Here is a 26,488-nt window from a genome sequence, read left to right as displayed (position 1 = left end):
CATATTGTTTACCTCAAATCTTATTGCTTTACAATTGTGGCATACTCTCCATTAAAAATAAAAAGATGAAGCAGTCAATCCAGTGATTGATTTAACATGGCTTTCATTTGGAAAAGGGGGAGGGGAAAGAGGGAGTCATGACGAAGAAGAGACCAACAAACAAAAAAGGTAAATTAAACATACAATGGTTTTCTTTAAAGAAGAAGAAGAAAATGTTATTTTCAACAAAAGGGGGGAAAAGCATTGAAAAGCCTTGAGTCAAGCCATAGCCAAAACCATATTCTAAGTAGCTTTTCTTTTTTTCCCTGTCTTTTTTTTCTTTTTTAAAAATAAAATCTCTTCCCAAACCATTATCACTTTTAATCTTCCCGGGACTGGGCTTCATCTTCAGTCTGGGGAAGATGATATAGGGGCTATATTGGAGATGATATAGGGGCAATATAGGATGATATATATAGCCTATAGGATGATATAGGGGCAGTATAGGGGCTATATTGGAGAATAAAGGAGCTTTCAGAGGGTCAGTTAGGAGATGGTGACAAAAGGCAGTTGTTGAAACGTGAACTCCTAGACTGGAGGGGAAACTAAGAAATTAGGACGCAGTACACAATAAGTGGGGCTTCCCAGTGGGTGTGAGTCATAGAGAACTGAGTGAAAGCTGCTCAGTCGTGTCCAACTCTTTGTGACCCCATGGGCTGTGCAGTCCATGGAATTCTCCAGGCCAGATTCACTAGAGTGGGTAGCCTTTCCCTTCTCCAGGAGATCTTCCCAGCCCAGGGATCCAACCCAGGTCTCCCGCATTGCAAGCGGATTCTTTACCAGATGAGCCATAAGGGAAGCCCAGAAGTCGTAGAGAAGGGAAGCCAAGGGAAGTCATAGAGAACCAGCCTGCCAATGTAGGAGATGTAAGGGATGTGGGTTTGATCCCTGGGTTGGAAAGATCCCCTGGAGGAGGGCATGGCAACCCACTCCAGTATTCTTGCCTGGAGAATCTCATGGACAGAGGAGCCTGGAGGGCTACAGTCCATAGGATCACAAAGAGTAGGACACAACTGAAGCGACTTAGCATGTACTCACACAGTTAGCAAGGGAAAGGTATGTGGAGCGCTTGATATAGAACACAAAATATTTGAAGCTAAAACGACTCCAAGTTTTAGAGCCTGGAGAGACTAGGAAAATAATATGAAAATTGAGGAAGGACAAATTTGTTGGTAAAAATATGCACTTAGACTCATTGTCAGTGACTTTTCCGGTTTATTTTAGTTTTGTACATTCTTTGTATAAAATTACTAGGAAACCTATGTTCTTTAGTAGTAGAGTAACCATTTATTGATGTCTTTTGTGCTGTTGCATCAGTGATTCAAGGGAGCCCAGGAACCCCTGGGCCTCATACAGAAAAAGGTGAATCACCAACTCTTTATTTCATAAACGCTTTTGGTAAACTGGTGAGTTTATATGTTAATATAAACATATAACCATATGTTAATATATGGTTTAATGGGCTTCCCTGATAGCTCAGTTGGTAAAGAGTCTGCCTGCAATGCAGAAGACCGCAGTTCAATTCCTGGGTTGGGAAGAACCGCAGGAGAAGGGATAGGCTACCCACTCCAAGTGAAGTCACTCAGTCGTGTCTGACTCTTTGTGACCCCATGGACTGTAGCCTACCAGGCTCCTCAACCCACGGGATTTCCCAGGCAAGAATACTCGAGTGGGTTGCCATTTCCTTCCCCAGAAGATCTTCCCAACCCTGGGATTGAACCCTGGTCTCCCGCATTGTAGTCAGACACTTTACTGTCTGAGCCAACAGGGGAGTCACACTCCACTCCAGTATACCTATTATACAGACCTTGCAGTTCTTTGAGAATTCAACCTGCCAGCCTGAATGTGACTGACTTTCCCCCTCACTGCCTGGATGATTCCACGTGTCTGCAGGTTCAAGTAACCGTGACTATATCAGAAGTTTTCAGTATTCAGCTGCATATTTAGGTCATGTGAATTTTGGAAGATCTTAGGTTTGGAAGGGATTTTTCTTGGAATCGGTTTTATAAGAATCTCTATAGAAAAGACTAATATGGTTTTTAGATTGAACTGAATATACCTTTGCAGAAAATGTTACTTGAAAGCCTGAATTTCTCTTTTTATGAGAAAACTGCTCTGAAAGTTTCACTCAATATAGAGCACCTTTTTTTTTTTTCCACCATAAGAAAATAAGAAATGGGTTAACTCTCCCTTTGAAAGAGTTGTTGATGTTTTCTTAACTTTTTTTAGTAATCAGTTATTAACATAGATTTGGGGGAAGATGTCTGAACAAGTTTAGCATAGGTTGAAAAAAAATCTGTAAGAATTTATATTGCAATCAGAGCTTATTATATTCTTTTTTTCCTTTCCCCCAGTATAATGGGAACACCTGAGGGCATATTTTTTATCTCTCTGATTTAAACTGTTTCTAGAGACTCCCCTGGCAGTCCAGTGATTAAGACTCTGGGATTCCACTGCAGGGGGCATGGGTTTGATCCCTGGTCAGGCAACTAAGATCCCATATGCTGCCCGGCGTTCTGCAGTCCATAGGGTCACAAAGAATCAGACATGACTGAACAACAATGCTGCACGGAGCAACCAAAAAAAAAAAAAAAAGAAGTCAGTGTTCAGCATTCAGAGTTATCCTCTGTGAATACTGGTGACCACCTTGGTCTTGGGATATCACTGAATGTATAGAGTAAATGACACACCCAGAAAGTGAAAAAAAAAAGCCAAAAAAGAGAAAATTATGTCCCTGGAGCCTAGAACCAGTAGGCACAGAATAGGCACCAATCATTTTTTTAAATACAATTACTTAATTATCACATTACATAATTGTCAATTATTTATATAAATCAATTAATCAAAGCATGTTGAACGCCTGATTATTCCTGGAGTTCTACCAAGCAAGATCCTTTATGAATGATGGGCTTCTAATTTGTTTGATCTCTGTATTCATTGTTTTGGCCAACAACCAGCTTCTGAGAGTGTCCCATACAAAATTCCAGTACTTAACAATGCTTCTTCAGTGAAGGCAATTCAAACCACTGAAGTAAAACGGATACACTTGTTGCCAACCCGTGTTCCTGGAGTGTGTATGCGAAAGGAGAATGGGAAGGTGGATGGCAAAAGATTTTTTAGCAGCTGGAAGTGACTGGTTACCCTCAAGATGATGACTTGAGTGAAAGGAGAAAAACGAATTTAGGTACCACCTGAAAGCCTGCATTTAGGAATGACTGAAGACTTTTTGAATTCTTTTCCTTCCCTCATTATAATTCAGGCATGTGGAAAAGATCTTTAAAATGGATGCTTGGTTTTGGTTTAATGTATTTGTTGTCTGTGATACTATCACCATGTCTTAACATTTATTTTCCTTGGTAGGCCTCCGAATGCATTTCTAAAATACTGGTTCCCCACCCATAGCTTTATTTATTTATTAAAAATTTTATTGGAGTGTAGTTGCTTTATAACTTACTAGTTTCTATTGTATAGCAAAGTGAAGCAGCTAGAAGGTATACTTGGGATTTACATATATACAGTATTGATACTGGGATAAAATAGATAACTAATGAGAACCTACTGTTTAGCACAGGGAACTCTACTTGATGCTCTCTGGTAACCTAAATGGGAAGGAAATCCAAAAAAAGAGCAGAGACATGTACACCCATATGACCAGGGCAGTCTGTAACTGAGGTAGGCTGTCCTTTGTGACTTCTTATTGCTAAATTCCCACAGTGTGGGAACAGTTGCTGACATTGCCAATATTATTTTCCTTTCGATTCTTTCCAAACTTTGCCGAAGAAGCTGTGAAATACCAAGGCTGTGAAATATTTCGCCTGTTGTCTTGTTCTCAGGGCAGGTCCACTGTGTTTGGGCACTGATGCTTTGACGGAGGACCCCAGGGTTCATGACAGCGGCTGGGCTGTCGGAGGATGGTCCTCAGCTCGTGGCAGGAACTGGAATGCCCTCGGGAGATCAGTGGTACCTCCTCTCCTCTCCTCTGGCGGCCAGTGCCGAGTGCTTCTGCTGGTGTTTCCACAACCTTCCTCTGTTTTACTTCATCTTTTTTGGGTGGAATCCAGCTTCTCGCTTCTCTGAAATTTAAATACTTTTTTTAAATGCCTTAAATAATTAAGAAGATGGCTTAAAATGTCAGACAGATATGGAGAGAGACAGAAAGAAATGAGTGAATTAAGATAATTTATGTATTTAAATGAATTATGATCCCGTGACCTTGATGCAATCACTCCAAACATTTTGGTGTATGTGTTTGCAAACATTTTTCTGTGTTTCCCAAAAATCCAGTCATACCATGCGTGAGATCATAACTTGATTTTTTCACTAAGCAATTATTACAAAAATATTTTCATGTCTATATACTATATATATACTATATACTATATGTATATATATATCCACAGCATCATTTCTAATGGCTGTATTACATATGGATATATTATAGTTCATTAATGCATAGAATTTGAAATAAGAAATCTTGGTTTTAAAAATTCTTTAAAATAGCTAACAGGAAATAGAATTTACAAACACACATATACTAAGTTGAATATAAAGCAACATGTGTTTAATTTATAGTGTATGTTTAATATGGGCTTCCTGGGTGGTGCTAGTGGTAAAGAACCCACCTGCCAATGCAGGAGACGCACAAGATGTGGGTTCAGTCCCTGCCTGGGTCAGGAAGATTCCCTTGGAGAAGGGCATGGCAACCCACTCCAGTATTCTTGCCTAGATAATTCCATGGCTAGAGGAGCCTGGAGGGCTCGTGAAGAGTCAGACATGACTGAAGTGATTTAGCATGCAAGTGTGTTTAATATATTTGCATTTATATAGTTATTGGTATGCGTATAAATATATTGATAGGTGAATGCGAGTGTGTGTGTGTATCTCGGTTATTCTTTTAAACGAGCAGGCAGGAAAATGAGTTTTGCCAGCATGGATATGAAGGACAAATGTCACAGGGTCCTTAGTCCTGCCCTTTCATACTAACCTGTCTCGTCCTAGGTCAGTGATGCATTCATTTTCTTATAAGTACCTTTTGACCAAGAATACCGTCCCTACGTAATTCAGAGTGGTTGTGAGAAGAGTAAACGCATTTTAAGGCAATATATAAAAGATCAAAGGAATACTTATAATGGCAAATTTGTGTACACTTTAGATGAAATGTGTGTGTATAGCATTGTGATTTTAGGATGCAAAAGGGTTGTGCTAAGGATTTTCAAACACTAGAAATGTTTGCTTTTGTTTTGGCGGCAATGGCTGTCATGTGCTAGAGATTCTAAAAATAACTCCTACTGACCCTGTGTAAAGGGTGATTTCTAAGCCATAAAACAGGAAAGTGAACTAGGAGGCCCTGGGGGCATTCTTCAGCACAGTAGTTCCTAACGTGGAGTAAGAGCTTAGGTAATATGTGATTTAGTGATGAGGGCTGTGTGCACATTTTCCAAACAATAGAATGAGAAGTGACCCATGGGATGAGCTGAACTTTTGGTTAGATTTGAGGATTTTCCTGAGAAGTCATTATTTGAAGATTTATTGTTCCCTGCGGAGCAAGCTTTTTAAGGTCCAAGGGACCAGATGCTTCTACTGACAAGCTAGCTGATAAACTCATCTGTCATCGTGCTGCTGTGTTTGGTTTTCCATAAAGTGTGTTTCAAGCACATTTTGAAAGGAAGCTATGCAGTGGAAGTGACAAGAAATATATATATAGAACATTTTTTTAAAGGAGCCAGAATTTAGAACATGTTTGAAACAATGTCTTCAAAAAGGACAAAAGGGACTTCCATGGTGATTCAGTGGTTAAGACTCCATGCTTCCAAGTGCAGGGGGTGAGGGGTGTGGGTTCGGTCCCTGATAGGGGAACTAAGATCCCACATACTGCACAGCATTCTCCCTGCCTCCCAGATAAATGAAAAGGACACAAGGAAATGACATCTTAGAGTTGAAGTTGTCCCTAGATTCAAAATCAGGAGGATGGGCGCTCCTCTGATGCTGGAGCCACTCATCAACCTAGGCCAACCCCTCACCCTCTCTGGGCCTTCTTTCTTATCTGTTAGACTGGAATGTGAATCTCTGGCTATTCCCTGGGAAAGAGGCAGTCTCATGAACAGCATGTTAACCACTGATATTTTCCTATTGGAATCTTAGGAAACTTACTGTGGCAAATGCATTCTCATCCTTCACTGACAAATAATGATTTTCAGAGGAGTATCACCACATTTTTTGGAATTTATTTTTAGAAAATTGTAGTACCTCAAACATAACATGCAGTCACCCCTCTTAACCATTTTGAAGGGTACAGTTCAGTGGCAGTAAGTGCATTCACATTATTGTGCAACTGTATCCAGAACTCTTACCATCTTATAAAACCACAGTGCTATATTCAGTATCTCCACCTCTGGAAACTACCATTCTACTTTCTTTCTTCATGAATTTGGCTATTCTTGGTACCCCATTCAACTGGAATCATGCAGTATTTGTCCTTTTGTGACTGGCTTATTTCACTAAACATAATGTCTTCAAGGTTCATTGCATCATTCTGTGGCATGTGTTAGAATTTTCTGCCTTTTTAAGATTGAATAATATCCCATTATATGTGTAGACCACATCTTACTTGCACGTTCGTATCTGTTGATGATCACTTGGATTGTACCCACCTTTTGGAGATAGTGAATAATGCTGCTGAGGATACTGGTGTACAAAAGTCTTTTTGAGACCCTTCTTTCAATTCTTTCAGCTACATACCCAGAAGTGAAATTGCTGGATCATATGATAATTCTATTTTTAATTCTTTGAGGAACTGCCATACTGGTTTTTTTTTTTTTTTTTTTTTTATGGTGGCCATTTTACATGCCCACCAGTGACGCACAGGGGTTCCCTTTTCTCCGCATCTTCACGACCATTTGCTATTTTCTGGTTTTTTGTTTGTTCGTGTTTTTGGATAGTGGCCATACTAGCAGATATGAGGTACTGTCTCATGGTGGTTTCGATTTGCATTTTCCTAATGATTTGTCACCTTGAATATCTTTTCATGTGCCTTTTGGGCATTTATATATCTTCTTTGGACAACTGTCTTTTCCCAGTGGAGTCTGTTCAGCTGTGGCTGAGCAGTAACTTAATGGGACTCAAGAAACTCATGAAAGCAGTTTGAAGAGATTTGAAATTTTCTGGAGTTTTGGAAGATTTAATATGCATGGTGTGAAGGCACAATTATGTGCTATAATAACTGTAATTTTGAAACAATCTGCCTTATTTTTCTTATTTCCACCAAATTTCTAATATTGAAAGCAAACATGCCAGACTTCAAGTTTCTTAAATGATGTTCCTTTATTTATTCTTCCTTCACTTCTGCTCTAGCCATGGATGGAAGATGACCTCTATTGGGAAACAAGACACGTAGCTTATTCTGTAATAGTGACATTTAGCCAAATGTCTTCCTATTCATTTAAAAAATTTCCTTCCTGTTTAGTGCTTTTTCTTCCCTTTTTTTTTTACCCTGACCATGCTGCCGAATAGACCAACTCGAAGTAGGTGGAAGTAATAGCGTCTCTAGGGTTTTAAGGCTTCTAAAACACTGGTGGGAGTTGAAGCTGGATGTGGAAGATCACGTATGGCCTTCTGTGCTAAGGCTTGTGCCCTGTGAGGAAGATTTTATATTATAAAGAACAATAATAGAAGATTCTTTTATACTAAAATTTCCACCTTGTTCTTATAATGGTATTTCAGAAGATAATGACTACCTTTGTATGTCAGACTGCCAGAAAATTCACTGATAACTTAATTTCGTTAAAACTATGATTTCGTAGGGAGAGAATGGAAGAATGTTTAAGTAAGCATGGCTAGCTAGGATTGCTGATTTACAGATCATAGAGTGAGACGCCAGTCACTTGTATGTGTGCATGCTTGGTCACTAATTATATCTGACTCTTTGAGACCCCATGGACTGTAGCCTGCCAGCTCCTCTGTCCGTAGGATTTCCCAGGCAAGAATACTAGATTGGGTTGCCATTTCCTTCTCTGGGGATCTTCCCAACCCAGGGAACAAACCATGTCTCTTGCGTCTCCTGCGTCTCCTGCAGTGCAGGCAGACTCTTTACCACTGCGCCACCTGGGAAGCCCGTGGTCACTACTTAAATATGACCTAATATGATAATGAAAGAGTCATATCCTTGGGCAATTTTTAAAAGGAAATCATGAAGAGGGCTTCAGGTGCAGAGCAGATGGGCTGTTCGTGAGCAGGAACCACTAGTAGGAATGCTTTCTGTGAAAGGAATAGCATCGTGGTTTAGATTTCCCAGAAGCAGACCCTGAGAGAGAATTTAGGTGCAAGTACTTTATTTGGGAAGTGATACCAGAAATATGTGGAAAGGAAATGAGGAAGTGAGAAAAGGTGGAAAGTCAGCTGATAAAGCTCTCTTGAGCATGCAGATCGTGACTGTGAGTAGCTAAAGCTTAATTCTGCTGGGGAACTCTGAGAGCCTGTGAGAAAGACACACCTCTGAGTTTTCCTCCCAAGGGACAGGGACCCTGGAATATTTATACACCAAGTCGCATCAGTCGTTGCTTGCCCTGGGGGCAGGGCACCCCTGCACAGATGGGGAGCTGGAATCTGGCAGCCAGAGAAGCCTCCCACAAAGAGATGCAAGGGCCGGCAGTCCAGTCTGGCCAGCGTGCCCCGGGTGATCAGGACGTGGCCGCGTGGCTGGGTCACCCACAGCATTCTCTGCAAGTGGTCGGCTTCCTTCTGAGGCCTTTTCTCTCCTCCTGTTAGAGCCCCAGCCTCTTCAGTACCATCCTGATTATCACCACCAACACCTTCAGTCCATTTTTATAATGAATGGCCACTATCTGTGGGTTTGGTAGGAAATCAGGCCTTTGTGTTGATTAGTCAAGAACACTTGCCAAATGTTTTCTATGTAGGACATCTATTTCTAAGCATTTATAAGAAGAAAAATCTCTTTGGATGAAAATCTCATTATATGCAAAATACAGCGCTAGATAAACTCAAATGCAATAGCATTTAAATAAAAGCATACCCCAGATACTGTATGAAGGATGCAGAGAGCTTGCTAGCATTATTGCTCTCTAAAGAATTTAAAATATTTTTCTACAGCCATTAATCTGAGACAGAGGAAATAAGGAAGAGTTTAGACTGAGAAGGAGCTATTTGGAGGGCTTGGCTGACAGTGAGCAGAGTGAAAAACTTATTTTACTTTACCTTTGTCTTTTTTGGGTCATTCCTTCTATTTTCTTTCCCAATTCTTCTCATTAATAATAAAATCTTAAATTTTATTTTAACTGTATAAAATTATATAGTTCTGACAACTTTACAGTATTACATAGATTCATATTAATTCTAATTAGGCTCGCTGACCCAAGAGGTTAAATGCTCTGCCTAGGATTACACAGTAAGTGGCTTGCTTCAAGATACTCTGATTCAAGTCCAGGATTCTTTCTTCTATGACATTTGTCAACTGCAGATTCTCTTCTATGATATTTCATCTGTGGTTGAGACTGAAGAAATTGTTGGCTAGAATTATTTAACTGACTTCTGGGTTCTGGTCTGAGTTCTGTCACTTTAATGAACCATATAATTTTTCTCTTGTACGATGCCAATCTATTTATTGGTTGTGCTCGGTCTTAGTTGTGGCATTTGCATGCTTAGTTCAGGCATGTGGGATCTAGTTTCCTGATCAGGGATTGAACACAGATCCCCTGCATTAGGAATGCAGATCTTAGCCACTAGAGCACCAAGGAAGTCCTGAATGCCAGTCTAGTTTCATGTCTAGGTTAAATAGTGATCAATTTTGTAAATTCTGGCATTTGAATATGATAAATTTTTCTCTAAATACTAAGATATTAGTACCTAGATGTCATGTACTTAGTACTCAACAAAAGTTAGGTTTTACTAGAGATTTTACTCAAGATTATTATAATTACTTCTCAACAAAGGTCCGTCTAGTTAAAACTATGGTCTTTTCAGTAGTCATGGATGGATGTGAGCGTTGGACTATAGAGAAAGCTGAGTGCCAAAGAATTGATGCTTCTGAACTGTGGTGTTGGAGAAGACACTCAAGAGTTCCTTGGACTGCAAGGAGATCCAAGCAGTCCATCCTAAAGGAGATCAGTCCTGAATATTCATTGGAAGGACTGATGTTGAAGCTGAAACTCCAATACTTTGGCCACCTGATGTGAAGAGCTGACTCATTGGAAAAGACCCTGATGCTGGGAAAGATTGAAGGCAGGAGGAGAAGGGGATGACAGAGGATAAGATGGTTGCATGGCATCACCGACTCAATGGACATGAGTTCGAGTAAACTCCAGGAGTTGGTGATGGACAGGGAGGCCTGCCGTGCTGCAGTCCATGGGGTGGCAAAGAGTCAGACACTACTGAGTGACTGAACTGAACTGACTGATACTTCTCAAAAGGATTTCAAGTGTTCTCACTGCCAGTCTTGCTTCTGATATCTAAAAGAGGAGAGAAAATCATTCTTTCTTCTTCCTTTGCAGTGCTTATCAAAACCCAGTGCTAATAATGTCAGCTGTCTGCCTGCAGGCCCACATAACACTAGCAGACTGGAGATGGCCGTGGTGTATAATCTTTCTAGTTCCTTTCCTGAAAGGAAGAGGGAGTGGAGTTGACTTTTCATAACAAAGCAGCATCACATAGTCTGTCATCTAGAGCCAAAAGCCAACTCCATTCCCTCTTCCTTTACATTTCAAGGAATTTTCTGAGGGGAAAAAAAACTACTAAAATCACCTAAAAATAAGGACAATGTCACTACTAAAAGTTTTTAGACTGTGTTCCACTAACTATCTTGTAGTCAAAATTCTGTGCTCTGTTATTATTTGTGGGGTTCTGTCACCATGTTTTCAATTGAGTTCGTTTGTTTCTATTTGTTTTTAATTTTGGGAACTGCTTCTTTTTTGTTTGCATTTTTTAAAAAATATAAATCATTTATCCAATTTCAAAGTCAAAACTATATAACTAATTATAACCAGGTGAGTCTTGCTTTTGTCCCTGTTCCTCTACCCTTTTGCCTTCCTCCTTTTACGTTTGTTTTTAAAATTTTTGCTATGATTTATTTTTACAAATAAAGATGAGTATGTAGGCATGAACATATCCTATCTCTTTTTTCTTACATAAAATTAGCATACTGTATCTATTGTGCTATACCTTACTTTTTCTCTTGCCTTGTCCTGGAGATTACCCTGTATGTATATATGTCATTTTTCTTAGTTATTCATTGTATGTGGATACCATACACACTTTATTCAATTGTCCCCTGATGATAGACATTTGAATTCTTTACAGTCTTTTGTTCTTGCAAATAATGATACAATTCATATGCCATTCAACATATTTATATTTAGGACAGATCCCAGGAGTAGGGTTTCTGGGTCAAAGAGTAAATACATTTTTGCTAGTTAATGCTCAGTTTCCTTGCAGTGGCTTCCATTTTTGCATTATTGCCAACAGTGTGTGAGTTCATATAAAGTTGTTATAAAATATTGGCTTATTCCTGTGCTGTACAATATATCCCTGTAATTTATCTATTTTATACCCGGTAGTTTGTACCTCTTAATCCCCCTCACCCATTTTTCTCCTCCACCCACCCCTCTCTCCACTGGCAGCCACCAGTCTGTTCTCTGTGTATGTGAGTCTATTTCTGCCTTGGTGTATTTGTTCATTCATTTTAGTTTTTAGATTTCACATATAAGTGAAAACACACAGTATTTGTCTCTTCCCATCTGACTTAATCCACTAAGCATAATACCCTCTAGGTCCATCCACATTGTTGCTAATGTCAAAATTTAATTCTTTTTTAAGGCTAAGTAATATTCCATTCCATCATGTATATGTATACCACATCCTCTTTATCCAGTCATGTTGGTGGACAAGAAAATTGGGCAGCAATACTCATATCAGGCAAAGTAGACTTAAAAATCTATAATAAAAGACAAGAAGGGCATTATATAATGATAAACAATTCAATCCAAGAAGAGGATATATCATTTGTGAACATAAATGTATCTACTATAGAAACATCTAAATATATAAAGCAACTATTAACAGACATAGAGGAAGACATTGACAGTAATATAATAATGCAAGAGGACTGTAGTAGCCTACTTATATCAATGGACAGATTATCCAGTCAGAAAATCAATAAGGAAATAGTGGCCTGAAAAGACACATTAGATCAGATAGACTTAATAGATAGCCACAGAACATTCCATCAAGATCAGCAGAATACATATTCTTTTCAAGTGAACATGAAACTTTGTCCAAGATATATTACATGCTAAGCTACAAAATAAGTTTCAGTAAATTTCAAAAAATTGAAATTATTTCAAATATTTTTTCTTACCATAGTAGTATGCAACTAGAAGTCAATTTCAGGAACAAAAATGGAAAAACCACAAACACATGGAAACTAAAAAACTTGCTACAAAAAAACCTAATGAGTTAATGAGAAGATCAAAGAGGAAATCAGAAAATATCTTGAGACAAATAGAAATATAACTTTTCAAAATCTATGGGATGCAGCAAAAACAGTTCTGAGATGTTTTTAGTGATGTAGGCCTACCTTAAGAAATAAGAAAAATCTCAAGTAAACAACCTTAACTTTCCATCTAAAGGAATTAGGAAAAGAACAAAGCCCAAAGTCAGCAAAAGGAAGGAAATAATAAAGATTAGAGAGGAAATAGAGACTAAAAAAATAGTTAAAAAGATCAATGAAAGAAACTAAGAGTTGTTTTTTAGAAAGATATTTTTAAAGCTGGTAAACCTTTAGCCAGACTCATTAAGAAAAAAAGAGAGTGAGACCAAATAAACAAAATTAGAAATGAAAGAGGAGAAGTTACAACCAATGTCACAAAAATATAGTCACAAGTGAATACCACAAACAATTTTATGCCAAAAAATTGGACAACCTAGAAGAAATGATTAATTCCTAGAGATGTACAATCTTACAAGATTAAATTAGAAAGGAATAGAAAATCTAAATAGATGAATTCTTGATACTGAAATTGAATCAGTAATCCAAAATCTCCCAACAAATAAAACTTCAAGACCAGATGGCTTCACAGGGGAATTCTGCCAAACATTAAAAAAAGAGTTAATCCTTCTCAAAGTATTTCAAAAAATTAAAGAGGAGGAAATACTTTCTAGCTCATTCTACAAGGTAAACATTACCCTGTTAACAAAATCAAAGACACTGCAAAACAAGAAAATTGAAGGCCATTAGAATTTAGTGACACCTGTTCCAAAGTGACATGAGAGTGAACTGCTCTGCTTAGAGTTTAGACTTTGCTTGTTTCCTTGGAAGGAAAGTCATGACCAACCTAGACAGCATATTCAAAAGCAGAGACATTACTTTGCCAACAAAGATCCATCTAGTCAAGGCTATGGTTTTTCCAGTGGTCATGTATGGATGTGAGAGTTGGACTATAAAGAAAGCTGAGTGCTGAAGAATTGATGCTTTTGAACTGTGGTGTTGGAGAAGACTCTTGAGAGTCCCTTGGACTACAAGGAGATCCAACCAGTCCATCCTAAAGGATCAGTCCTGGGTGTTCATTGGAAGGACTGATGTTGAAGCTGAAACTCCACTACTTTGGCCACCTGATGAGAAGAGCTGACTTATTGGAAAAGACTCTGAGGCTGGGAAAGGTTGAAGGCAAGAGGAGAAGGGGATGACAGAGGATGAGATGGTTGGATGGCATCACCGACTCAATGGACATGAGTCTCAGTGAACTCCGGGAGTTGGTGATGGACAGGGAGGCCTGGCGTGCTGCAACTCATGGGGTCACAAAGAGTCAGACACAACTGAGCGACTGAACTGAACTGAACTGTTTCCAACATACTGGGAGTTTCAGGGTAGAACTGAGCAAACCATGGATTTATGTGGAGTACTAAAGTTTTGCAAATTTCCCGATTTTGATATTCATTGGGTAACTTCACTGAAGTTTATTTAAAGTAATTTCAAGAGTGTCAAATTCATATTCATGCATAACTGCAAAAGCATATTACAAAGAAGTCTATATTTTGTTTTTTAAACTATTTTCCCCTTGAATTTAAGATATTCATTTAAAGACCTATACTTTATTGAATAACAGGATTTTGAGGGAAATGGTACAAGGAAAATACACATGGTTTCTAAGGTGCCTCTTGATTTCAGAATTATTGAAATGTAAAAAATCAGGCTTCTTAAAATCAAGGAAATAGTGTTCCACTGAGAATAGACAGGTAATTATACTCTTTATTTTTAACCATGAAATACATAATAGTTTCCTATATTATACTTCATTTGTTTCTGGCTTGGTCTTCTTTGACCTACTTAGTCTCTGGGATATATTTATAACACTCTTATTTTTCTAGGTCTGCCCTTCTACCTTTCTGACATATGTAGGTCCTTAAGAACTGATTCTGTCTATTTTGTACTATGAAGAAGTCAAACTTTATTGATGGCAATGAACACTTATTTTGCATTTAGATATTAAAACTTAACATCTTATTTTAATTAATTTAAAAAATATGTCTGAGTGTGGCAAATTCTATGTAAAATACTTTTCACTCTAAAATTCCTGTAGTCCAAAAATTGAAGCAAATAAATTTTAACTTAATTTTGTGTCTAAAGTTTGAACAAGTCATACTGAGTCATCAGTGGAGTCATCAAAGACCTCATATTTTGCCTTCTTTTAAGTCTTATGGATAGACAAACAGGAAAAATTTCATTCATTATTTTTTACTCCCCAGACTTTTCCTGCATCTCATATTTTTAAAAAGTTTTATTGAGATATATTTCACATATGATAAAATTACACTATTCAGATTTACAACGATTTTTGGTAAATTTACTGAGTGATAAGCCATCATAATAAATCAGCTTTAAATAATTTTCATAATATCAATAAAATCCTTTATGCCTTTACAGTCAATCTTCATTCCCCCTCCAGGCAACCACTATTCTACTTTCTGTCTTTATAGATAGATTTGCTTTTTCTCTACATTTTATATAAAAGAATAATATAGTATTACATGATTTTTTGTGTCTGTCTTTTACTTAGCATTATGTTTTCAAGATTCTTCTATGTTTGAGCTCATGTCAATTATTCACTAAACAGTATTCTGTTGTATGAATATACCACACTATTTACCAGTTGATGGATATTTAGGTTGTTTCCAGATTTGAGCTATTATGAATACTGCTGCTATAAATGTTTGCAGGCAGATCTTTGCATGGGCATATGCTTTCATTTCTCTTGGGTAGATACCTAGGAATGGAATTGCTAAGTTGTATGGTAATTATTAGTATATATTTATATTTTTTAGAAACTGCCAAACGTTTTTCCAGGTGACTTCTGCATCTCATTTTAGCACTTTATTGACTGAGGAAAAAGACCATGTTTCTGTCCTTCATTCATTCATAAAGCTCATTTCTTTATTTTATTTGTGTTGAACACCTTCAGTTCAATTCAGTCGCTCAGTTGTGTCTGACTCTTTGCAACCCCATGAATCGCAGCACGCCAGGCCTCCCTGTCCATCACCAACTCCCAGAGTTTACCCAGACTCATGTCCATCGAGTCAGTGATGCCATCCAGCCATCTCATCCTGTGTTGTTCCCTTCTCCTCCTGCCCCCAATCCCTCCCAGCATCAGAGTCTTTTCCAGTGAGTCAACTCTTCACATGAGGTGGCCAAAGTACTGGAGCTTCAGCTTTAGCATCAGTCCTTTCAAAGAAATCCCTTCAGAATGGGCTGGTTGGATCTCCTTGCAGTCCAAGGGACTCTCAAGAGTCTTCTCCAACACCACAGTTCAAAAGCATCAAAAGTTGAACACCTTAGCTTATCTCAATAATTGATGATATAACTGTAAACAACAAAATTATTTCCCTCAAGGTGCTCAGTCTGTTGGAGAAACAGAGGAATACCTTGATAACTAAATACAGAAAGAGAAGTATGGTAAGCAAAGCCCATTGTGGAGGTTGGGACATAAAGCAGGGGGCATTAACTCCAAGCTTGGAGGAGCAAGGGAAAGTTTTGGAGAAGGTCACACCTAAGTTGATTCGTGGAGACATATCTAGGAAAGTGAGAGAGGAAGGGCTTTTTAAGCCTAGGAACAGAAGGCATCTTGCCCTGCTTGCAGTCAGAACCCCTTTACCCAGATCGGTTTTACTTTTCTCTGTAGGAATTATTGCTTAGAGTGTGCTATGGAATTTATGTGCTCATATGTTGAGCTATTGTCAATTTTTTCCTTGAAAGTAGATATCCCTGTCTGTTTTGTTCACTGATAAAGCCCAAATATCTGACACAGTGCCTGACACAAAAGAGGTACTCAGTAAATGTTCATTGAATAAATGAATGTATAACATCAACAGTTTTAATAAACATGTGTGTTTAATGCTGCTAATATACCAACTGCAGATGAAACTTCACCAAGTTGAACAAAATCAGAGTTGCTAGAAAAGTGGAAGGATGAATATGTGGTATTTAAGATTGTAGAGCATCATATCACAAAGTGAAAAGCAGTGTCTTGTTTCAGAATGTAAGACTAAATCTGATAAGACAATTTTGCACAGTGACCAAAGGATGGTGTGATACTTCTGGTAAGAGAACAAGATTTTTATGACATTAGAATCCAGGGAGAAAATTGCAGGTACCAATGAAGAACTTTCAAGTAACTTTTCAGAAAGTTAGAAATGATTGGAGAGGAAGGATGCTATTTGAGAAAGTTAGTTCAGTTAATGCAATAAGGAACAAGGGATCTGAGGGGGTGGGAGGAGGGAAAGGAGGAGAAAACTGTCATTTCCTTAGGATTTTCCCACTGTGATTGTCATTTTTGAGGTATTTTTTGCAAGTCAAATAAGCAAAGACAATTTTTGACACAGTTATCTGTGATTTTGAATACAGTTTGAACATAAAGTGAGAAATGCCTTTGCTCATAGAAGAAAAATTTACTGGGGAAATATTAAGGTATCTTTTACTCATTTTTATTTAGGCTCTTATTTGAAGGAATCTCAGCCATTTCAGTTTTGCCAGAAAGGAATCCATCAAAATGAAGATTTACAGTTTTTCTCTTACATATATCTGTATTTAGTTTTTTGTTGATTTATTTTTGTGTTGTTGTCATTTAAGATGGCCTTCTTGTTCTGATAGTAGATTATCTAGAGAGTACTAATGCTATAAATTGGGTATCAATTATAATTCAGCTCAATAGAAGTATTTTTTCTGTGTTTTAATTTTTTCATTTACTTTTGGTTGAGTAAGGGGTAGGGACACTAGAGAAAATGAAACTATATAATTGTGAAAGTGAAAAAGTGAAAGTGTTAGTTGCTAGGTCAAGTCTGACTCTGTGATACCATGGACTGTAGCTCTCCAGGCTTTTCTGTCCATGGGATTCTCCAGGCAAGAATACTGAAGTGAGTAGCCATTCCCTTCTCCAGAGAAGATGAAACTGTAATTAACCATGGAGTAATCATGAAAGGCCTTTTATACTCTGCTTAAACACTTAAGGAAATGGCAACCCACTCCAGTAATCTTGCCTGGAAAATCCCATGGATGGAGGAGCCTGGTAGGTTACAGTCCATGGGGTCCCAAAGAGCCAGACATGACTGAGAGACTTCACTTTAAACACTTAGACTTTCTCCAAGAGCAATTGGGAACCATGCAGGATTTTAATGAAAGAAGAGGTTTGTGGAGTGAAGATTTGCTGTGATTGTGATTTGGACACTAAATCAGAGGAAAAAACAGAACTATGGAGAGGGATAATGGTTAATGGTTTCGAGGACTTCTGCAGTAATGGTAGTCTGAAGGTGGTGTGGGTAACAGAAGCTTTGAAGAGCTGTGGCAGACGCAGCAATGATACAACTTAGTGGTTACTCGCACAGATGCTGAGAAGGAGATTGAAGTGTCAAAGATGTCTCCCATATTTCCTGTTTTTGGACAACTGGATAGAAAGTGACATCATTCACTTCAGAGGAGAACACAGGAGAAAGAGAAGCAGGCCTTTCGTGGAGGGAGATGATGAGTTTGGTCTTGGATTTACCACTCTCGAGGGGAGAATCTTAGTTTGTGCTGCCACATAGCAAAATACCATAGTCTGCAGGGCTTAAACAACAAATACTTGTTTGTCAGAGTTCTGGAGCCTAGGAAGTCCAAGATCCAGGTCTCATGGATTCCATATCAGATGAGAGGTTTCTTTCTGGTTGGAAGACAGCTGCTTTCTTGCCATATGTTCAGATGGAGGAGGCATGGGCAGGAGCGGGAAAGCACTGGTGTCTTCATCTTTTTATAAGGGCACTAATTCCATCGGAGGGGTTTCACCCTTATTACTTCATCTAAACCAAACTACTTCCCCAAGACCCCACTTAGAATACCATCATGTTAGGGCTTCAAAATATGAATTTGGGATGTGGGGGAACACAAATATTGGGTCCATAGGGAGCCTGTGGAGTACTCATCGAATAGGTACATTAGGCAGTTGGATCTTGGGATGGGTGCACTAGGACTGAAAGGAGTTTGCGGCTATAGGTTTTGGATACGTGTGTACAAATGTGGTTATATGCGCTACCATGGAAGTGTGTATGATCCCCTGTGGAGGGTATTGGAATAAGAAGAGAGTGAGTTTGTACTTAGAATCTGGGGCATAAGAAACAGAGCGGGAAAGAAGACCCTATGAAAGAAAGCAAGGAGCAGTTAAATGGGGAAGAGGGGGAGGCTGCAGAAATGCATTGTCAGAAAAGAGACATTTCATGAGGGAGGGAGTGGGCTGGAGTGTCAGTTTCCAGAGTTCAAGTAACTGAGGGCTAAAAAGGGTACATGGGATTTAGCAACATGAAAATCATTGCGGTTTTCGGTAACAACTCTTTCTGTGGACTAGTGGGTGTAGAAATCAATGAAGGTAGGAAGTAGAAACAAATGGTGAATATAAATTGTTTTATTCTTTCTAAAGTAATTGTAGGAATTTACATTAAAATACCCTAGCCCCAAATAGCATTTTTTTAATTGAGGTAAAATTCACATGAGACTGTTGTTTAGTTGCTAAGTCAGGTCCAGCTCTTTGCGACCCCATGGACGGGTGCCCACCAGGCTCCTCTGTCTGTGGAATTTTTCAGGCAAGAATACTGGAGTGGGTTGCCATTTCCTTCTCCAGAGGATCTTCCCAACCCAGGGACTGAACCCACATCTCCTGCATTGGCAGGTGGATTCTTTATCTCTGAGCCACCAAGGAAGTCCTCACATGAGATTACCCATCTTTAATGAGTAATTCAGCGGTATTTGGTACCCTCACATGTGCAGCCACTTCCTCGATCTAGTTCTAAAACATTTTCAACAACCCAAAGGAAACTCACGCCCATTAAGCAGTTGCTCCCTATCCCCTCCTGCTTATGGCCCCTGACAACCACTAATCTGTCTTCTGTTTCTATGGATTTTCCTATTTTGGCTATTTCATATAAATGAAATTATGCAATATATAGTGTTTTGTATCACTTCTTTTCCTTTGTATAATGTTCTCAAGGTTCATCCACATTAGAGTATTTATCAGTACTTCCTTTATTTTTTATGACAGAATAATATTCCATTGTATGGATAGGCCACTATCTGTTCCTCTGTTGATGGACACTTAGACTGTTTCCACTTTTTGACTATTGTGAAATAATGCTGCTGTGAACACACATGTATTTATTTGAGCACCTGTTTTCTTTTGGGATAAAGAGTGGAATTTCTGGAGCCTAATGCAATTTTTTAACTCTAATTTTTAGTATGGGTGAGGGAGGGCTGGGTTAGGAGTTTGCAGATGCAAACTTTTATTATATAGGATGGATAAACGGTGAGATCCTACTATATAGCACAGGGAACTATATTCAATATTCTGTGATGAACCATAATGGAAAAGCTGAATAGCTGAATCACTTAGCTGTACAGCAGAAATGAACACAATATTGCAAATAAATCAATTATACTTCAATTAAATAAATGAAAAATAGTATACTTTTATATAATGCTGAGAGTCCACAAAAAAGCATTGTGCATTGTAGAGAAAGTTGAATCTCTTCAAATGCTTTACATTCTCTTTAGATAGGATTGGTGAAACCATCATCCAGTGATTAAATAGCCCATCCAAAAATAAATAAGTCTAATTGGAAAAACGTATAATTTTTAAAGAAGGAAGTATCCTTTGAATTGAGTTTTGAGTTTTATAAGAAGAAAGATCTTCGAGCGAAGAGTCTGGCTAAGTTGGTGCACGTAGGAGAGAATAGACGGAACAGACCTAAGATTGGAAGTTTTACAGTTTAATTTTTCTGAAGAAAGAGTGCAAGTTACACCCTAGTTGGTGATAAGGGAAAGAAGCACAGATGAAAACATGAACTATGAGCACTCAAAGTGCTGACCTAACAACTAGCTGCCTTTAATTGTGTTTTCAAAACCAATTTTTACATATCCTCTAATAACCACTGACTCATTTACGTTTTGCTTTGTTTTTCTGGCCATGCGGTGCAGCATGTGGAATCTTAATTCTCCCACCCATGCCCCCTGCATTGGGAACTTGGAGTCTTAACCACTGGACTGCCAGGGAAATCCTAGACTCACCTACGTTTAATGTTGTGGACTGTATTTCTCCATTCAGAGATACTAGTGTAGATGGAAGATTTGAGTTCTATCTGTGACAAGCAATCTAGCCTCCTGTGGTTCAGTTAAATTTTATTCATAAAGGCTAAGAAACTTTTTAGAGGCAGAGCAATGATTATATTCCCTGTAAAATTTTTGGTATTGTTTAATCTTTTATCTTGAAGTCTCATAGTTTTTATATAAAACTTTCATAATGAATCAGGTACAGTACAAAACTCACTAGATTTTAAATAATGGTTGGAATAAATTAGGTTAAGTTGCTGAAATGCCCAATATCTTTTATTATTTGTTGAGAAATTTATATTTGAAACACTGACATGCACTTTTTAAAAAACATTTTATTTAGCATTGGGGTATAATCAATTAACAATGTTGTGACAGTTTCAGATGCTCAGCAGAGCAACTCAGCCATACATATACCTGTATCCATTCTCCTCTAAATGGTGTTTTAAAGTGGCATTCGTTTTATGTCCTTAGAAGTATCATTTTCCTGTGCACTCTTTCCTTTATAGAAAGAACTCGAGGAATTGATTATGGAACTGAGATTTTCCAAGACATGGCTCTGTGATTTAACCCTCTGGGAACTTACTAAACTTGAGAGAGAAAATAATGTTTGTTGAGTATCTGTTAAGTGTTTTATTTTTCCGAGCTTATTTAAATCCTATAACAACCAGTAAGTGGTGGATCCATGATATGAACCTCAATTTTAATTAACTCCAAAATCAGGCCTCTGTTCATCATGTAATAGGGCATGCTGTTAATGACTATGTCTGTGATGCTAATTAGGTTCCACCTTAGATACTTGTGGCTCACTAGAGAAGTAGGATGAGATACTGAAGATGGCCCTGGGCTCAAGAGGAAGTGGAGCTCTGATCAGTTAGCTCTGATGTTTTCTAGGAAGACAGACAAGAAGGGGTTGGGTGGGTCTTACTTGTGCCACACGTTGGCTGTCCCTAAACTGTGTCATGTTACTTCTCAGAGAAGATTCTGGATGCTTTGTTAGAAGACTATTAATTTCTCTTATAAAATGTATGTCCGGGGGAAGTCCAATGCTGATTCAGAGAAGTATCTTTTGATCCTCCTCCATTTCACTTGTTCTGTCCCTGTTCAACATATGATCTCAATAAACGAACTGCTAGGATTGATGCATTTATTCCTATTTGTGGTGTGTGTTTATTTCAGGCAGAAAAAGCTGATGGATTTGTTAACCTGCCTGATTTCACAGTAGAGAAAGCATCTGAATGCAAGAAAAAGCAGTAAGTTGTCTATCATTTCCCACAAAATAATGGTGCCGAGATAACAGCCTTTTTATAAGCTCCTCAGGTGATATGGTGGTTTAGAAGTTCATGATGATGATATTCAAATGTCTAAAAATTTTTACTTTATGGTTTGGCACACCAAACAGTAATAGAAGCTTTTAACCTCTTGTTTTCTGGAATTTCACTTTGTGAAGCAGATGGTTTTTAAAACCCCATGGAGCCCTGGCAGGGCATGCTGCTAATGACCATGTCCATGATCCAATGAGAAACGAGCTGCCATCCAGGACTGGCAGGGTGATCAAATGTCAAGAATGTGTCCTTGTAAAGAGAATGGCTAGTTAAATAGGACTCACAAGAGCAGCAGATATGATATGAGACCAGTTTCTTTTTCTTAGTTCATGAAATTGTTAGTAGCATTCTGAAATTGAATTCTCTGAGTTGTCTTAGACTTGGGGATTGCACCCTGATACACTTAAAGTCTAAGAGATTTGATAAGCAATGGGAGCCAGAGTCCCCAGCCTCCAGACTCCCAGTCAAGTGCTCTTCCCATAACAGGATCCATCTTCATTTTGTATATGTGTCTTTTTCATCTTTTACTTATTCTTTGTTCTGCTTTTGACATCACTTCCTGTTTTGTTAGAAAAGGGCAGTTCCCTATTGACCTGTGTTTCTAGTAGCAGCAACTGATTATTAAAAAAAAAAAAATTAACCTGTTGTGAGCTTTAAGTCTGTGCCATTGTGATGTAGCTGCATCAGAAAGTACCTAGTGATGCATGAGGTTGCGTCGATTCTTATGGTTTTGACCAAACTGGTCACGTATAAAAACTCTGGTCCACACTACAGGACTTCCTGTCTAAATGGTAAAGAGGAAATACTTTGTTATCGTCGATGTTTTTATACTTTTCTTTTAAACTCAAAAATCTGCCTTGTATTTTTTCTTCACCAATAGAGGATAGCTTGGTTAATGTTTTTGATGTGTTGTCACAGTGTAGAAACTTTATACTTAATTATTTTTCTATAAATGCAGTATCTGAATTTAAATATTTTGCTTGTTGGAGTTGATCTGGGTACTTTGAAGTTGCACATCTACCACTTTATATTTTAGTTTATTGTCTCTATAACAAACAGCAATTGAAAATATAAGAATATGTTCATATGTTTTAAGAACAGACTATTGATTAGTCAAGACTAAGTCCTAGTCTGAAAGTCCTGACGTGATGAATTCATCCTCTGCTCCCTACATATAATAGAGATTAGACAATAGATATTTAATGTAATTAAAAATTCTGCTTTTGTAAATTAACAAAGAAATCAGATGAACTTACCATGTATATATTTGACTGTTTTACTGTTGACTGCACTGTTGACTGTACTAATTTCTAACTTCTCATGTGTCTGTGCTTTTCTCCTTCCAAGCGCTTTTAAGATCAGTCATCCACAGATCAAGACCTTTTATTTTGCTGCTGAGAATGTGCAGGAAATGAACCTGTAAGTAGAGAAAAATCACTCGATATAATCTTTACAGATTATTTTGGTTAAGTGTCTGAATTTTAAGCATATGTGCATTTCATTTGTTTCTGCTGCTTTACAGCCTAAACTCCTTAGCGGTTATAAAGTCTTTCTGCTTTCTTTCCTAGTATTTGGAAGCATTTTGGAGCACTATACAGATCAAAATGGCTGTTTTAGGAAGAAGTAGTAGGGTTCTTCTAAGGGAAGCACTCAGACACTAGACTGAGAAAGGAAAAGACAGATGACATTGTAAGAAAATGTGAAAGTGAGAATTAGCCTCACAGGGAGAAAAGCCTGCAAGACTTGTGTTACAGGTCCCACAGCTTTCAGAAATCTACATGGAAACTCCCTGCAGGACTTCGTATGTGCTGTGTGATTCATGGTGACTCACGTTTATCATCTCTCCATGTTCCATCCTGAACATTTTGCAGCACGTCTTGTTCAGAGTCCCTCTAATATAAAAATGTATATCACTAACTTCATTTCCTGTTTGCTCAGGTTAAGTGGAATATCCTGGTAGAGCATTGTCTGCCTTGCAACATCCCCTGCTGGTTTATATTACAGTGTGATCCCAGGGGGTCTTATTTGAATGAAACTATATATATTTGAGGTGCTTGTGGCATTGGAGGGCGTTCTGTTTAATTAAGTCCTATTCTCAGAATTGTCAATGTTTCATTGCTTTCAGTTAATTAATTAAAAATATGTGTATGGATTATCTATGATGTACTCCCTTGTAATAGATCCTGGGCATTAAAAATGAAGAATACAGATTTAATATCTCCATTCATAGAGCTTATTGTTTAACCTATTTATATTTTTGTATCTAATTATATCTATTAATTTAGACATAATGACTTTATCCTTTTGCTCTGTGTAATTTCTTTTTTGCCTGTTGCTCAAGAAACTTAAAGAAAAAAAAAACTACTTTTCACTAAGCATGCATGAGCAAGAGTACACACACACATGCACACACACACACACACAGAGCACCTTACTCTGTATCCTCACAGAAGCCCTTTGTCACTAGAATCATTCTCATCTGTTCCCTACATTTACCTTCCCATTACAAACCTTCAAATGAGGGCAGAATGGCTTTTTAGCACAAAGTTAGGAAACCCTGTGTTAGAAATAACAAAGCAAGGTATTGACAATCGAGTCTTCCAAACGAGTCTTTTATTTCCTTGGACAAAGGGAGAAATAGTTTCTATCCTCTTTTGATTTTAGCTTTTCCCTCTGGCTTTCTCAAGCATCTGAGAAAAATAGGAGCAGATACACAAAAGGAGGATGAGATGGTTAGATAGCATCACTGACTCAATGGACATGAGTTTGAGTAAACTCTGAGAGATAGTGCAGAACAGGGAAGCCTGGCGTGCTATAGCCTGGGGTCACAAAAAGTCAGATATGACTTAGAAGACAACACAACAACACAAAAGGAGAAGATGAAAAACTTGACAGTCAAAGTTCTTTTTTCTCTTTTTATCTGCCTTGGTAACTCTAAATCCTATTGATTAGCAAAGTCTCAGTTCAGTTCAGTTGCTCAGTTGTGTCCAACTCTTTGTGACCCCATGGACTATAACCCACCAGGCTTCTCTGCCCATGGAATTCTCCAGTCAAGAATACTGAAGTGGGTAGCATTCCCTTCTCCAGTGAATCTTCCTGACTCAAGGATCAAACCCAGGTCTCTTGCATTGCAGTTGGACTCCTTACCTTCTGGGCCACGAGGGAAGCCCTTTTTAAGCTTTACTGGTGGTGAAATAGAGCTGCCCGTCAGCCACCTCTCCCCACCCCTATAGGCTCCTGCCAGTACCTAGCTTCTCCCACGAACTTCCTGTATCTCCAGCTTTCTTCCGTTCTGTATCCTTTCTGTTCATCCCAGGGCTGGTTCTTTCAAAGTAGTTCTGTTCACTCCAACAAGGGGGAGAGTAAGACTGACTTTACCAGGAAAACAATGACACAAAGTCTTTTGTTACCTAGAGAATTTCTCTAGCTACATGGTGAAACACATTTTAAAAGTGTGAGACCCTTACAAGATTATCTGAAACTCCTCTATTTCAGGCAAATTTGCTCTCTCAATCACACATCAGAGTTATTTAGCTCTTGCTCTCCCACTATTCCAGTTTTGCTTACATATCTGGTCCATTCATCTTCCCTTTGAAGTGATCTGTCTAATGGGGAATACAGTTATATGAGCATTAGCTACACACTCTGCCTATCTGACTATTAAGTCTAAGCCTTTCACAGTTATCAAAGCCAAAGTCTTCGGGCCTTTCTATGCTGTGAAGATCTGTGTTACTTGAGATTATTTTAGCATTTATCTTTCCAGCTTACAAATAAGATTATAAATTGAAATTTGAGTGTGAGGTGTCCTGGCCCCATATTTTTGAATCTCTCAGTGACCTTTATATACAAAAATTGTCTATCTGGCCACTCATAAGTAAATGGCTCATTTTGTCTATGCCTGAATGTATCATAATTTTTTATTTATAATATCATTATTAAGCTTTATTTGGAGAAGGCAATGGCACCCCACTCTGGTACTCTTGCCTGGAAAACCCCGTGGATGGAGGAGCCTGGTAGACTGCAAACCATGAGTTCGCTATGAGTCAGACACGACTAAGTGACTTCACTTTCACTTTTCACTTTCACACATTGGAGAAGGACAATGGCAACCCACTCCAGTGTTCTTGCCTGAAGAATCCCAGGGACGGGGGAGCCTGGTGGGCTGCTGTCTATGGGGTCGCACAGAGTCGGACACGACTGAAGTGACTTAGCAGCAGCAGCAAGCTTTATTATTCTGAAGATGATTTTTTCTAGTAGCTAACAATGCAGAATCCCTTTGGGATTGCTAGTTAACCTCCTCCTTCTCCCACAAGACTAGGCAGAGGATGTTTAAAGATTTGCTCTTCAGTAGCCACTGAAGAACTTCCTGTCTTACTGATGAGACGTGTTGGAGCCAGGACATAATGCCTCTGGGTATCAGTGAGACGCAGAGGTGCTGGGGAATAAGGGAGTGGTATTTGGAGAGACGGGGCCTGTTTTAGAAGTTCCCCTCCTTAAG

The 26,488-nt window shown here is 38.4% G+C and overlaps 1 protein-coding gene across 4 annotated transcripts in view; it reads left to right on the top strand.

Annotated features, from left to right (window-relative positions):
• The window catches only part of IPCEF1 (interaction protein for cytohesin exchange factors 1), a 167,811-nt gene that overhangs the window by 99,483 nt on the left and 41,840 nt on the right, over positions 1–26,488 (top strand). For all 4 annotated transcript variants that reach the window (XM_027551900.1, XM_027551901.1, XM_027551899.1 and 1 more), the window contains 2 exons: positions 21,845–21,918; positions 23,338–23,409. In XM_027551900.1, the coding sequence (XP_027407701.1) occupies positions 21,845–21,918; positions 23,338–23,409 (146 nt within the window). The remainder of the gene's footprint in view (positions 1–21,844; positions 21,919–23,337; positions 23,410–26,488) is intronic.

The sequence above is a fragment of the Bos indicus x Bos taurus genome, chromosome 9 (assembly GCF_003369695.1).
Source record: "Bos indicus x Bos taurus breed Angus x Brahman F1 hybrid chromosome 9, Bos_hybrid_MaternalHap_v2.0, whole genome shotgun sequence".
NCBI classification, from domain to species: Eukaryota; Metazoa; Chordata; class Mammalia; order Artiodactyla; family Bovidae; genus Bos; species Bos indicus x Bos taurus.
This window is presented reverse-complemented; position numbering and strand designations above follow the sequence as displayed.